The 15,689-nt window shown below is 45.0% G+C and overlaps 1 protein-coding gene across 2 annotated transcripts in view; it reads right to left on the reverse strand.

Moving 5' to 3' along the window:
- The window catches only part of fam234b (family with sequence similarity 234 member B), a 53,493-nt gene that overhangs the window by 11,526 nt on the left and 26,278 nt on the right, over positions 1-15,689 (reverse strand). Inside the window, exons 7-10 of one of the 2 annotated variants that reach the window (XM_048617603.1) lie at positions 12,194-12,335; positions 8,537-8,683; positions 6,788-6,869; positions 2,149-2,292 (exon numbers count right to left, since the gene is read on the reverse strand). In XM_048617603.1, coding sequence (XP_048473560.1) covers positions 2,149-2,292; positions 6,788-6,869; positions 8,537-8,683; positions 12,194-12,335 — 515 coding nt within the window. Of the gene's footprint in view, positions 1-2,148; positions 2,293-6,787; positions 6,870-8,536; positions 8,687-12,193; positions 12,336-15,689 lie in introns of both variants that reach the window. The other variant, XM_048617602.1, reaches the window with a different exon arrangement.

The raw sequence follows: 15,689 nt of genomic DNA on the forward strand, positions 1-15,689 counted from the left end.
GAAAGTTTATTTCAAAGGGGATTGAATTTAAAAACAGGGAAGTCTTGCTAAATCTATACAAGGCACTGGTCAGATCACAGCTGAAATACTGAACAGTTTTGGGACCCTTATCTAAGAAAGGATATACCTCCATTAGAGGCAGACCAGAGAAGGTTCACTAGGGATGAGGAGAGGTAGAGCAGATTGGGCCCATACTCATTGGAGTTTAGAAGAATGAGAGGTGGCGTATTGAAACATAGGAGATTCTTTGGGGACTTGTAAGGTAGATGCAGAGGGCCCGTTTCTCCTTGTGGGAGAGTCCAAGACCAGACAGCATCATCTCAGAATAAGGAGTTGCTCATTTAAGTAAGAGATAAGGATAAATTTCTTCTCTCAGTGGATAGTGACTCTGTGGAATTCTTTACTGTAGAGGACTGTCAAGATGGGTTTGCTAAATATATTTAAGGCTGAAATAGACAGATTGTTAATCATTAAAGGAAATCAACGATAATGGGGAAAACGCAGGAAAGTGGAGTCAAGGATTATCAGATCTGCCATAATCTCATTGAATGGCAGAACAGACCCAGAGGGTTGAATGGCCTATTTCTGTCCTGTTGTCTTATGGAGGCTAGATCACTGAAAGTATTTAAAGAAAAGGTAGATAGATTTTTGAAACATCAGGGCGTTGACAGGGTAGGCGATGGCCTAGTGGCCTTATTGCCAGACTATTAATCCAGGGACACAGGTAGTATTCTGGGGACCCGGGCTCTAAACCCACCAAGGCAAATGGTGGAATTCAAATTCAATTTGAAAAAGCTGGAATTAGGAGTCTCATGACAACCATGAAACCATTGCTGATTGTCAGAAAAACTCAGCTGGGTCATTAATGTCCTTTGGGCAAGGAAATCTTCCATCCTTACCCGGTCTGGCCTACATGTGACTCCGGACCCACAGCAATGTAGTTGACCTTTAGCTATTAGGGATGGATAATGAATGCTGGCTTGACCAGCAAGACCCACATCTTATGAATTTGTAGCTTTGGTCCAAAGACAGGCAGAAGAGCTGAGTTACAAAGGTAAGGTGACTTCGGTGCAGCATTTGACTGAGTGTGACATCAAGGAGCACCAGCAAAAATTGAAGTCAATGGGAATTTTTAGAAGAAAATTTTCTACTGCTGGAGGTCATGCCTAGCACAAAGGGACATGGTTGTTACTCAGGGGAGTGTCTTAGCCAACCAACTTTAGCTGCTTCCTCAATCACCTTCGTTCCATCATAAGGTCATATGTGGGTGCTGCTCTCTGATGATTTCAGTTGCAATTCCAGTTGCAACTCCTCAAATAATGATACATTCTGGGCTGCATGTAGTGGGACCTTGAGTATTCAGGTTTGACCTGATATACAGGAAGTAACATTCACACCACATAAATGCCTTGTTATTGACCTTCTCCACTGAGAGCTTTCAGCGCCTCCTCACTGATACTTAACACCATTACCATCGCTGAATCCCACATCAACAAATGTTTGGGAGCTATCACTGACCATAACTTAACTGGAGCAGATGTATACACAGTGGCCACGAGAACAAGTCAGAGGCTAGACATTCTCCTGTGAGTGAATCGTCTCTTGACTCCCCAAACCTTACCCACCATTTACATGGCACAAGCCAGAAGTGTGATGGAATACTTTCCACAAAGCCCGACTGAGTGCAACACCAACAGCACTCAAGATGTTCATACCCGTAACCAGAGCCAAAGCATCTCATTTGACAGACATTCCATTGACTCCCTCCATGACTGGTACACTGTGCTTTCAGTATGCACCATAGACAAGATGCATTTACACCATGGCTCCTTAGATAGGACCTCCCAGGACAAGAACAGTAGGCACATGAGAACCACTTATAAACTGCCCTCAGAATTATACAACTTGTAAGTATAATGCTCCTCCTTTGCTATCACTGGGCCAAAATGCGACAACTCCCTTCCCAGCAGCACTGTTGGATGCACCTACATGACATGGGCTGCAGCAATTCCAGAAGGCAGCTTATTGCCTTCTCAAGATGAACCACAAACTGGCAATAAATGTCAGCGATACCCATACCTTGTGAACGAATACAATTATAAAGCTCCAAGAGGTGCACCTTACAATCCAGGGGCTGACTGAACTCACCAAGTGGGCCACTCCACATTCCTTGGCCCAGAACAGAAACGCAGATCTCCCATTGGACATTGGTATAGAGGCTGCTTCCTGGATGCGACAGTCCATGTTTGCTTTCCAAAGCTCCTCACCTGAACTCCCGTCAATAATTAAACTCTGCGATCAGAATAAAGTAGTTATAAAGAATGTCAGATTTCTGCAGCCAACAAGAAACACACGGCTCAAATTTTAGCACCACTTCAGATATACTGGCCAATTGAAAACACAATAAACCCAGCTGCATAACAATTTTACTTCTGGAAGCAATGTCTCAATTATTCGATCTCTCACTATTCCTGTCACATTTACACATTGCTGTATATACCAATTAGTGGGACAATTTTAGGAAAAGGAAATCTAAATAAGCACAAGGGAGAGAGGAATAGGATATAGCGAAGGGGTTTGATCAGTCGTTCTCAAATATTTTCGTTGAAGAATACCTTTAAAATGGATTAGTAACCACAGGCAATATCTAGGTTCTGATGACATTAGTCCTTAGAGATGATGATGATGGTGACGACCATTTCCATTTTGTGGGATGTTTGATGGGACACTGGTGGATACGTGGGTGACTGAGGTCACTGACTGGAGGGTACGGCTATGAACAGGTCAGGGGACTGGAGACTAATGAATTACGAGCAAGTTCCTGGTTCAGGATTTCCTCTCGGCCTCTAACATGCACTTGCTTTGGAAGGAAGCCTCAAGAATGCTCTCTGCAGTGATCCTGGGCGGGTTTTTCCCTGCACTCGGTGTCAATTTCAAATCTCTTCAGGGAAGCATTCAGAATGTCCTTCTAGCATTTCCTGTGACCACCATGGCAGTACACCCCAGGCACAAGCTGTCAGTCTCAGAATCAGGGGCAATCATTTACAACTGAGATGTGAAGAAAATTTCTTCCAACAAAGGGTTCTAAAATCTTTGGAATTCTCTATCCCAGGAGGTCATGGATTTTCTATTATTGAAAATATTTAAGTCTGTAACAGACAATTTCCAGGGAATGGAGGGATTTGGGAGCAGGTGGAAAAGCCAAGTTGAAGCTGAAGACCAGCCATGATTGCACTGAATGGTAGAGCAGGCTTGACAGGTTTTATCGTCTTCTTGTCTCATTTTGCAAAGATTCACTTTGGTAATCGAGAGTCGGCACTTGAGCTACGTGACCAGCTCAACTCAGTTGCGACTGGAAAGCAAAGGTGGGCTGTTGCATCCAGGGATCGGTGGTGTGGGTGCTTGGCATGTCAGCTCGGGTCAGCACCTCAGTGCCTGGTACTTTGTCTAGCCATCTGATCTTCAGAAGCTTCCACAGCCAGATCAGATAAAAAGGGGTTGAGCTTGTTGGGATGACACTGGGACACTGCCCAAATGCCGCATGTGTAGGGCAGGGTGGGCAGGAGTATACTCTTATAGATGTGGGGTTTGGTAAACAGACTTACTCCATTTCATCCCCACACTGCTGAAGACTACAATTGCTGTACCAATGTTTGCATGTGTCCACTCTTCAACACAGACATCAAGGGTTGTGTGTTGTGGAAGGGAGTGGATTTCCTGCTGCTGACAGGTTCTGGTCATCGACCAAAACCTTGGGCTCAAGATGGGGTCTTCCTGGAGTAGGCTGGTCCATTACTTCAGCTTTTCTAAGGCTGAAGTTATTACTTGCAATGGAGAACATATTCATGCCTCATTGCCTGCCCAGTTCTGAACTGTCAGCTCATGCACAGTTATTGGCAAACAAGAAATCATGATGTCTTTGGAGACTGTGGTCTTCATCCAGAGTCTTCTCAGATTGAGCAGCTACAGGCCATGCGATAGTTAACGCCAGTGTTGTCATCGTCGAAGCCATCCAAGGACAGGGAGGAGAATAACATACTGAAGAGAGCTGGTACTAGCACACTGACCAGTTTAATTCTATTAGCGACTCGGAATGGGTCATGCTTAAGTATGACAGCGTGGAACTCTTGAACCATAGCGAAGAATCTTTCAGGGCAGTCAAATTTCTCCATTATCTTCCAAAGATCCTCATGGCTTTGAACGTCTCAAAGGTTTTGCTCATAGACGTTGTGTAGAGTGTCTACCCTCTGATCTGGATGCTTTTCCCGGAGCTGTCTAACTATAAACGCCACATCAGTGGCTCCTCAAACTTCAAAACTGCAACAACTTTCTGGCAGCAGATCCTGAGAAGTTGCATTAATCAACTCAGGAAGATTCTAGTGAAGATTTTGGGACGGAGAGATGTAGGATGACTATGATTGTTACAAGATTAGCAAATTCCTTCCCACTTATACAGTTAGACAATGGAGGCATCTTAGTATTCTTTCAGGATGACTCCTTGCTTACACATTGATTCAAAGAGTTCAATCAACTTCTTGACAAAGCATTGACCTCCAGCTTTGTATACTCAGCTGGGATAAATAACTCCTGAAGCAGTGTCTCTGGACAAGGGTTTGGTAGCATTTATTGTTCTGAACAGATGCTGGCAGTTCATAATTGTTTAACTGTAGTGAGAGTCTATTTGCTTGTCTGTACTTTCTGTCAACCTGGATCTAAAAGCCAGGTAAACTGGGGACTAGTGTACTTTTATAATCATCTTTAATCCGAACAAGGAGGATCTTCATGGAAGTAGTTAATGGCAATCTTTGGTAGTTTGTTGATTGCTTCGTCACTGATGGATGAAGGCATTTGAGAATTAGTTAAAAGCAATTTAGCTTTTTCTCTAGAATTTGGGCTTTTTCTGGGAGCAGTGTTGACCTGTCAGCACAGATGATTGGTGATGAACCAGTACATGGGGCCTGCAGACAAACGTCAGATCTAAATTCTCACACTATAATAATATCCGTAGTAGGGAAGTGTTCTGTGTAAACAGTGCCTTAATAATGTTTTCAGGAAAGACAGAAATCCCCACAGAACTCTAGAGGAGCAGGGGGAGAACAGGAGCACACGGTTAGGGATGGTAAGCAGCATCTCCTGTAGCTGTCACTGCACACTGACCACCTTGACTTCAGCACCCTTGGTAGTGCCCATCTCACAACTGCTATACCAACACTGCAGCCTGCTGTCAGTAGACCATAATATCAGAAACACTGGGTTAGATGAAGAGGGCTGGGAGGAAGTATTAATACTGGCATGGTCCTGTTCAAGTTCACCCTTTTGCATCTTACTCTCTTGTAACTTAGGGAGCTGTTTGTTCTACATTTCTCTCTTGTGGAAAAATACCTTCACCACACCAAACAATCTTCTCCTAACAGGCAGCTCCATTGTCTTTGTTCTGATGAACAGTTATCAACCAGAAAGTTAAATGTTTCTCTCCGTAGATACTGCCTGACCTGTTCATTATTTCCAGCATTGCCTGCTTTTTACTTCAGATTTCCAGCAGTATTTTGCTTGGTTTCCTTGTTCTGCTACAGTGTTCCCTGTCTAACTTTCTTGGGTCAGATCTGGCCTTACCATTTTGGGGGAAGGCCAGATTCAATTAATTGCATTCTCACTGGATTGGTTCTTTTCCCCCCAAAAGCTAATCTAAACTTTGTGATACAATGATCACTGTCCACTAAATGTTACCCTCCCCTACCTTTCCCCCATAATCCCGATCCCCATAATGATTAAACATCAGTCTACCTCAGCCTTGAATATACTCAACAACCCAGGCTTGACTGGTTTTTGAGGTAAAGAATTCTACAAATTCACTATCCTCCGAGACAAGGTATTCCTCCAAGTCTTTGTCCTAACTGTGCCATCCCTTGTTCTGAGATTATCAGTGATTTGGGGCGGCATAGTGGCTCAGTAGTTAGCACTGCTGCCTCACAGCGCCAGGGATCCAGATTTGATTCCACCCTCGGGCAACTGTCTGTGTGGAGTTTGCACATTCTCCCCATGTCTGCATGAGTTTCCTCTGGGTGCTCCGGTTTGCTCCCACAGTCCAAAGATGTGCAGGCTAGGTGGACTGGCCATGCTAAATTGCTTGTAGTGTTCAGGGATGAGTAGATTAGGTGGGTCATAGGGACTTGTTGGGCTGAACGGCCTGTTTCCACACTGTACGGATTCTATGATCATGATCTTCTATGATTATGCCCTCTGGTCCCAGACTCTTTCCACAGGGGAAACAGCTCCTCAGGACCCAACCTGTCAAGTCCTCCAAGAACCTCGTACATTTCAATAAGGTCTGCTTTCATTCTTCTAAACTCCAATGAGTACGGTCCCGAACTACTCAATCTTTTGTCATAAGGTAGAAAAGAAAAATTGCTCCATGCTGGGGATCCATCTCGATGTCAGGGTCCCACTTAGTTTTATGCACTTTCACGTACATGCATTCCCTGTAAACCTGATTTAGACCACCTATTGCATTCCTGAGCTCACTGAATACTTTACCATTTTAGAGTCCAGTGATATCTTTTGCTCCAAACTTTTGTGCACCTCGGCTTTTCTCTCTATTAGCCAGTCCCTACATCCCTGCTAAGTTAATTTAAACCCTCACCAGTAGCACAAGTAAATTGTCTCACAAGGACAGTGACTGGAAGAGGAGAGGCATAAAGGAGTGCCTGGTCACTTGAGGAATGGTACATGGTACTGAGGCACTACCAGAATGAAATGGAACCCCTCAAAGCAAATCTGCAGCCCCCACCTCTCTCACGTTGCTCCTGCTCGTGATCTGGATCAGGAAATCCAGGACGTCGTCTTGGTTGAAGAAGCCAGTGACAGGAGAACTGGAAGGAAAACCATTCTTATTAGGGTAACGCAGAGGGAATAAAGTGGGTATTCTGCTGCATGGGACGGGAATCTTCATTGTTCACCTCCAACCCAATGGAACCAAGCCTTCCCCACCACCCTCAGAGGAGACAGTAACATGAGACACATCACACCAACAATCACACAGCATGGAGTGACATGCAGATTGTAATGCATTGTGATTAATCAAGGTCTATGTAAGTATAACGTGCCAATATTGTAATGTCAACGTAAAGATCATGTCTTTACTTTTCCGTCTGTTTTCAATTGTGGACCAAGAGGAACCATTTTAAAGCCGAGTATTGCTGAAGGATTACTGCAGGTTTTGATAACAAGTAACCTGACACTCATCGTAAACACTGTTTAAACAGATGCTGGTTCAGATCGACTGGGCTTGTACTCACCGGAATTTAGAAGAATGAAGGGGATCTCATAGAAATGTGTAAAATCCTGACAGGACTGAACAGCTGGATGTGGGATGAATGTTCCTGATGTTGGGGAAGTGCAGAACTAGGGGTCACAGGCTAAGAATAATGTGTAACCCATTCAGGACTGGGATGAGGAAGAATTTCTTCACTCAGAGTTGTGAACCTGTGGAATTCTTAATCATGGAAAGGTGTTGGGGCCAGTTCGTTAGATACATTCAAGACGGAGCTGGACATAGTCCTTGCGGCTAAAGGGATCAAGGGGTATGGAGAGAAAGTGGGAGTGGGATATGGAAACTGCATGATCAGCCATGATCATATTGAATGGTGGGGCAGGCTCGAAGGGCCGAATGGCCTACTCCTGCACTATTTCCTATGCTTCTATGAATCTAGAAGTGAAGAATAGCTGGTGCCAAGGATATGAATAAATGTAAAGCTGACAAGAAGTAGCTGATTGGTTTGTGGACGAGTTACCAATTAGAGATGACAGAAGTCTTCTGCCTGCTAAAAACTGTGTGACTGGTTCTCAGGTAGCTGAGCAGCTCAGGGCTGTGATTAGTAGATCCATCTAATTTCCACCAGCTCAGAAGCTCTCTTCTGTGCAGTAAAACCTACTTTCAGCCTGAAGAAAGCCGGTTTATTCTTCCTTCTCACAGTTCCTGTAAGCTACAACTAATTAAGTAATCAGTCAGAGAATTTTTAGAAATGTGAACCAGCCACCCTGTGCCTCCCTCAAACAAGTGAAAGTATCCAGAGGAACAGGACTGAGAAAGTGTTCTGATCAGCACAAGAACGATCTCAGCAGATCCTGTGAACAGGGATCTCTGAACTGTCTTCCCACTTTTTATCTCTGTGTTGTTTGTTTTTGTCTGTGGCACTGTATGGATATGGAAGGGGCAGCTGATAAGAAGATTAGAGGTTTAATTATATGCCAACAATTCATTATTGCTTACTTGTGGCGAGAGTCTATTTGCTTGTCTATGTTTTCTGTCAACTTAGGACTAAAAGGCAGGTACATTGAGAAATTGGCACACGCTTTAAAAGAATCTTTGACAATCTGGAAATAGTGGGGCTTGATTTTCGGTGTGCTACTATAGGGAGGTGAGACAGCAACAAAAAGGGAAAAAAACTGCTTTTAATTTTATTGAGGAGATTCCTGCACAGAACAGTATTCCCTGGACACTGACCATTGATGAAATTCTGCCACACCATAGGCTCACCTGTCAATGCTGCTTCCGTTCGCTGACCATAATTGCAGGAGATGCTGCCGACTCAGACGGTGCAATCTACTCTTTGTGGTGATCAATATGTCACTGTCACTCCCTCCATGTCTGCTCAGCGTCTGTACGTCCCTCACAGAATCATTGCTGCTGGGACAAAAATAGACTTGATTATATCAAAATTAACCGATTAAGTCTCATAACCCATATACAGACCCCCATATCTCCACCCTACCCTTGTACTGACCCCTGCCAGACCTACCCCCACTGCTGCCCACACACCCTGTACAGAAGCCCCCCCCACTTTGTTAATGTTAATCTTGCCTCGCACACGTCCTGTGCAGTGTAACCTGTATGTCACACACTGTTCACTCTTTTTCACCCTGTGATATGTATGCCCTTGCTTGCTGTGATCTGCCTGTACTGCTCGCAAACAAAGCTTTTCACTGTACTCATACACATGACAATAAATCAAATCAAATCCCCCAAACTCTCCCTCCCCTGCACCCTACAAAGAACACCCCCCCTTTACAGACCCTCTCCCTGCACCCTGTATAGAACCCCTCCTAACTCTGTTCAGACCTCCCCCATCCCCCTGAGGGTCTGGACACTGGGACACAGTTGGTGGTGGTGATGTGGTGTGGAAGGGGGGAGGCGGTGATGGTGCAGGGGAGTAGGATGTTAGGAACACAGGTTAGACACAGCCAGAGCCAGTGTCTGATTCAATTATGGGAACAAAGCTAGGTGCAAGCAAAAAGCAGCAACATTTGGTGAGTTACTGGCTGAAGTTCATGTTTCACTCTAGAAAACTGAAGAATTGAGATTTTTGTCTAAAAGAAATTTTTAATTTCAGTAAAGCCTATCCACTTCATTGAGCAATTGACTGTTGTCCCTCTGAAAACTGTGCAGGGAAGAGGGCAGCAGGGGGCAGTGCTCTCCAGTCTATCCTGGCTGCATTTGGAGCACCTCAGTGACCTCTCTCACTGCAAATGATCAGAAACACAGCCTTGGACGTTAGTGTCATTGGGAGACAAGGTGAGCAACAGTCAGTCCGTGCCTCGGTTCCCCACAGTGTAAACCCCAGGCCCCCATCAGTGCACCCTGGGTCCCACAGCCAGTGAGATTCCCTTTTTTTGTGGGTGGGGGCATGTTTGGTGGCAGGTAATCACTTCCATCCGTGGTTCTGTGGGCAGTGAGATTATCCCAGACTCTGAGGCTGGCTTGATCAGTGAGTGAGCTGGGTTACGTTGCAGTATTGAAGATGTCTCTCCCTAGGCTGGGGACTGATACAGAACAATGTCAGTAAAACTCTCCCTGTCCCTGGGGTGAATGAGTAGATGTGGAATTCATGAGCACTGAAGCTGCAAGTGGAGCTGATTTTCTATGAAACGACAAAGCCGTCTCACTCAGTCTCTGTATGTGTTGGATTCTTTGTTAAGTGATATTGTTTAACTCTGTCCAGATATATCTGTGCCCTGCAGACACGGAGCTTACATTTCTGTGTGAACAGCAGTGAAGAAAGGGAAGGAGTGTGTACTGGAGAAGCTGAAAGGGGATCAGTGATGGGCTCAGGCTGATAATGAACTTGTGTACAGATACATAATCCACCTGCTCCCTTGTCTCTCACAGTTCTGTATTACATGTGATTTGATTCAGTCAGGACGATGGAAAAATACAGCTCATGCCTTTCACTTGACTCTTCTTCCTAGGTTTTCTCCTCTTCGGAGATTTTAATTACATCACATCAGCAGTAAATGTTGATGGAAAGGTCAGGTAGATTAACCATTCCCTTGCTTTTAAAATGTGAGTGAGACAGATTGTACTAAAGGCCCCCCCCGCCTTGTCCCGGTATGTGACCTCCCGACTTGGCAGTTGCTTGAACACCCAGTCGCTTCCTATCACCCTGCTGATCACAGGCTGTTGTTCATCTCATAGGTTCCTTAGCCTATGGGCAGTGCTTGCAGCTTGTATGCTAAATCGTTGCCCGAAGCCCGAAAGCCGAAATGGCAAAATGCCGTGCCACAATCATCCACCTGCACCTTCATCTGACAGTACTCAACTCAACCAGAGGCCTTTGTCAACTGGATTGCAAGCACGGTCCATGTATGGGAAGCTCTATACATGGGAGGCCCTGTACATGGGAGGCCAAGGGCGGACTGTGCACCAGTGGGCGAACAGAGAGCATGTGCCGGAGGGTATATGCACTGGTGGACAGCTGGAGACCATTAGCCAGAGATCGAGCATTTCCTGTGCATTGATCTCTTGCAATCTGTAGATTTTATATGGTACATGAACATTCTGCTTGCAATTTATCAACTACAAGGATAAAGCCCTCCCCGCATGTTCACCCCATCCATCTCAGCAGCACTTACCCCATGAATAAATGGTTCCGAGCATGTTGCTGAATTAGTTTGTTAACCTAAAGTGACCCTGTGTCCTTGGCTCTCGAGGTCATCTTTTAAAGTCTGTTGTTGACAGCACAATGCAGTCATGTGAGAAAGCACTGCTACAGCAGCTTGTTCAAATACGTGACTGATTGTTGAAACAGGTCAGTTTATTGCTATTTTGGATTGCAGGATGATGAGCCTGTTTTGGCATCATTCTTACTACGTGACTAAGTGCAGTCTCCTGGAAGAGAATCAGTGTCACATGCAAACCCTCAGAGAGGCAGCACAAAGGAAGATAGTAACCTCATGCCCTGCACAATTTAACCAACAAACAGAGCTGTCTGTCTTAAGTTCACCAAACAACAAGTCATATTTAGAAAGGTTTTATTTCATGCTAACAACTGATATAGACAGAGCCACAACTAACATATCAAATTAAAGCTCTGTCTTGCCAACTTGTGAATGGTGGCAGACAATTAAACAATTCAATGGAGGCGGCAGCTCCAAAAACAGCCCTCATCCTCAATAGGTCCCCAGCGGTACAGATACTCGTCTTCAAACAATTCAATTCAGTCCATGTGATAGTAAGAAACAGCTAAAGGTGAAGGTATTGCATGCTGCAAACACAATGAGTCCTGACAACATTCCACCAATAGCACTGAACAAATTGTGCCTCTAGCCAAGATATTTCAGCAAAGCTATAACATCTACTTGATAATGCAGAAAATTGTCCAGGTATATTTTGTCCAAGTGAGGCAAATCCAATCCACTCAGTTACTGCCCCGGTCAGCAAAATGATGGAAGGTATTGTCAACAGTGCAGCAAAAGTACTTTAGTAGTTGTGATGCACTTTGGGATGCAAAGTACTATAGAGATGCAGAGACAGGTGTCTCAATCTATATGCTATGAGGACTGAAGACCAGTTAAATAGGAGTCTGAGTGACACAGTCACAGATGTAAGGAGTTTCCTGAACCTGTGCCTCAGATCACTTTCCCAGCCTGTGATTTAATTAAGGGGCCCTCTCGCAGGCCTACTCTAAAACTACTGCTGCCGCTGATTTCTCAGCTTAATTCCTTGTTTTTGACCAGAGTTTGAAACACCCTGAAAGTAGGTTAAACCTTGGCAATTGCAGCTGGCTCCCTTCACCTCCCAATGCACCATTACTAAAGGTAGCAGATGCTCTCAGAAACAGCTGTCCAGACATAAACCCACCAAGTGTCCTGCCAAAACACTCCTGACTGCTCCACGTGCTATTTGTGTGATAGTCACCTGTACACTTCCAACAATCCAGACAGGTTCCCATTTCTCTTCCATTCCCATAGAGTGTCCTGGCTTTGTAGAGATGGAGGCAAGCTGCCTTTGCCATTCGCTTGGGTGTAAATGTCCCTCACAGCCACAGCTTGGATGGTTCCTTTAGAAGGGAAGATTTTGTGTTAGTGAAGTGCAGGAGGATTCTTTACAAAGAATAATTGCTCCCTATTCTAGGAACGAGAAGTCTTTTTTTGTGCTCCCATTGTGTCATCTTTCAGCTGTCGTTCACTGTTTTAATAAGTTAACTCTGACGCAGGGCTGTGATTTAGGGGATAATTTAATTACCAATTAGGAACAGAATTCAAAATCAAACATGCAAACTTTAGCTAACAGCTGCACTTGCCACAGGAATTGGGACGAGCTTCTGTTTTAATCACTACGTTGTTGTCCCCAAATGTACACTTTATTCATAAAATTTATAGAATTCAAATTTGTCCACATACAAGATTGTACAAAATATCAAACTAAATGGTTCAGTTTCCTCTCAGTACCTGTCCATGGCATACTTGAGATGCTGGAGGCTTAACATTTTTTGTTTAAATGATAAGAACATATTACTTTTCTGGCTGAATAATTGGTTAGATTAAGATTCTCACTGTACATTTATTCAGGTGCGTTCCCTCACAACTGCGCAGTTCCTCAGCTGCTTTGTCTTCTTTTTGAAATATACCTTTCCGTTCTCTCAAAACCCAAGCTTGGCGTCCCTTCCTCACCACAATCTGAATAACCCGGTCTTCTGTCAGGTTTCTCAGCCTCAGTACTGTAATGAACAGTGACCACAGTCTTTCTCAGTATGATCATAACTGCATTCCTGCTTCCCAAACATGTAACCTGTTCTTGCACTACCTCATATTCTCCAAGTGATGGCACTAGCAACTGCAGAATATTAATCACCTTCTTATCCTTTTCCAAAGGTCAGGCTGTTTACTGCGAACCTGTCTGGGCTGTTTGGAATTTTCACTCACAAGCAACGAACATTTAAAAGTGGTATCTGGTGAATAATCTTTACTTTCTTATTGAAGATTCACACGGAAAATACAGCAAAGGAGGTTACATTAGAGTATAATAGGACCCTGATCTGATGGGCCACCAGGCTGAGGAGTGGCAGATGAAGTTTAGTTTAGATAAATGTGAGGTGCTGCATTTTGGAAAGGCAAATAAGGGCAGAACTTATACTCTTAATAGTAAGGTCCTGGGGAATGCTGCTAAACAAAGAGACCTTGGGGTGCAGATCCATAGTTCCTTGAAAATAAAGTCCCAGGTAAACAGGATAGTGAAGAAAGTGTTTGGGACACTTGCCTTTATTGGTCAGTGCATAGAGTATAGGAGTTGGGAGGTCATGTTGCTGCTGTACAGGACACTGGTTTGGCCACTTTTGGAATGCTGTGTGTAATTGTGGTCTCCCTGCTATAGGAAGGATGTTGTGAAACTTGAAAGGATTCAAAAAGATTTGCAAGGATGTTGCCAGGGTTGGAGAGTTTTACCTATAGAAAGAAGTTGAATAGGCTGGGGCTATTTTTCCTGGAGCATCTGAGGCCAAGGAGTGACCTTATAAAAGTTTATAAAATCATGAAGGGTGTGGATAAGGTGAATAGCCAAGGTCTTTTTCCCCAGGGTGGGCGAGTTGAAAACTAGAGGGCATACGTTTAAGGTAAGAGGGGAAGATTTAAAAGGGACCTAAGGGGCAACTTTTTCACATAGAGGGTGGTGTGCACATGGAATGAGCTGCCATAGGAAGTGGTGGAGGCTGGTACAATTACAACATTTAAAAGGCATCTGGATGGGCGTATGAATAAGAAGGGTTTAGAGGGATATGGGCCAAATGCTGGCAAATGGGATTAGATTAATTTGGGCTATCTGGTTGACATGGTCAAGTTGGATTGAAGGGTCTGTTTCCATGCTGTACAGCTGTATGACTCTATGACTAGATGAACGTCAGTTGTACTTTGGGCATAACTTGACGTTGAACTTTTCTTCCATCATCTTTGCCTCCATGCCCATTTCTTTGGACAAGAGTCTTCTCCCCATTTTCACCCACCTCCAACACACTCCCTCCACCTGGACCCCTCCCTCTGACCTTTTACCCGCACTCGATCTGTTCATTGACAACTGTCAACATGACACTGGTTGCCTCAATTTCTCTGACCCCCTTCCCCATTCCAACCTATTTCCCCATGAACTGACTGCACTTTGTGCTCTCAGATCGAACCTTGACTTTGTCATCAAACCTGATGATAAGGGTGGTGTTGCAGTTTGGCATACTGACCTCTACATTGCAGAGGCTCAGCACCAGCTCTTGGACACCTCCTCTTATCTCCCCCGGGCGTTAACCCCACCATGGAACATCAGGATATTGTGTCCACAACAGTCACTAACCTCATTTCATCTGGTGATCTTCCCCCATCCCCCGTCTCCCAGCTCATCGTCACCCAACCCCACACAGTTCACTTCTACCTCCTTCCCAAAACACACAAACAGACCCATTGTTTCTGCCTGCTCCTGCCCCTGCCCCACAGAACTCATCTCTTCCTACCTTGATTTGGTTTTTGATCCCCTTGACCAGTCCTTTCCCACTTAGACCGTGATTCCTCTGATGTTTCATGTCAGTTTCAGAATTTCCAGTTTGTGGGCTCTAGCCACCTCCCCATTACCATTGCTGTGCAATCCCTTAATACATCCATCCCTCACCAGGATGGTCTCAGCGGTCTCCGCTTCTTCCTGGAAAAAAGTTCCAAACCATTCCCATTCACCACCACCCTCTTCCGCCTGGCTGAATTTGTCCTCACTTTGAGCAACTTCTCCTTTAATTCCTCTCTTCTGGTCAAAGGGGTGGCTATGGGTACCCGCATGGGCCCCAGTTATGCCTGTCTCTTTGTGGGGCACGTGGAACATTCCTTGTTCCAGTCCCACTCCGGCCCCTACCCACAACTTTCTCTGACATATTGATGATATCATTGGTGCTGCTTCCCTCTCTCGTCTGGAAATTGAAAAGTTTATCAATTTCACTTCCAATTTCCAAACTGCCCTCACCTTCACCTGTTCTATCCCTGATACCTCCCTTCCGTTCCTCAACTTCTGTGTTTCCATTTTCGGGGACAGGCTGGCCGCCAATATCCACTACAAATCCACCGACTCCCACAGTTACCTTGACTCTATATCCTCACACCCTGCTTCCTCTACGGACTCCATCCCATTCTCCCGGTTTCTTCATCTCCATCGCATCTGTTCCGATGATGCCAGCTTCTAAAAGTGGCCCTCCAAAACGTCCACCTTCTTCCTCAACTGAAGATTCCCCAGCACTGTGGTTGACAGGGCCCTCGGCTGTGCCTGGCCCATTACCCGCACCTCGGCCCCCACCCTTTCCATTTACTTCCACAACAGCCACAGTGTCCCCCTGGTCCTCACTTACAATCCCACCAACATCTACATCCAAAGGATCATTAGCCACCATTCC

Source organism: Rhincodon typus, chromosome 37, assembly GCF_021869965.1.
Source record: "Rhincodon typus isolate 14 chromosome 37, sRhiTyp1.1, whole genome shotgun sequence".
Classification (NCBI taxonomy): Eukaryota; Metazoa; Chordata; class Chondrichthyes; order Orectolobiformes; family Rhincodontidae; genus Rhincodon; species Rhincodon typus.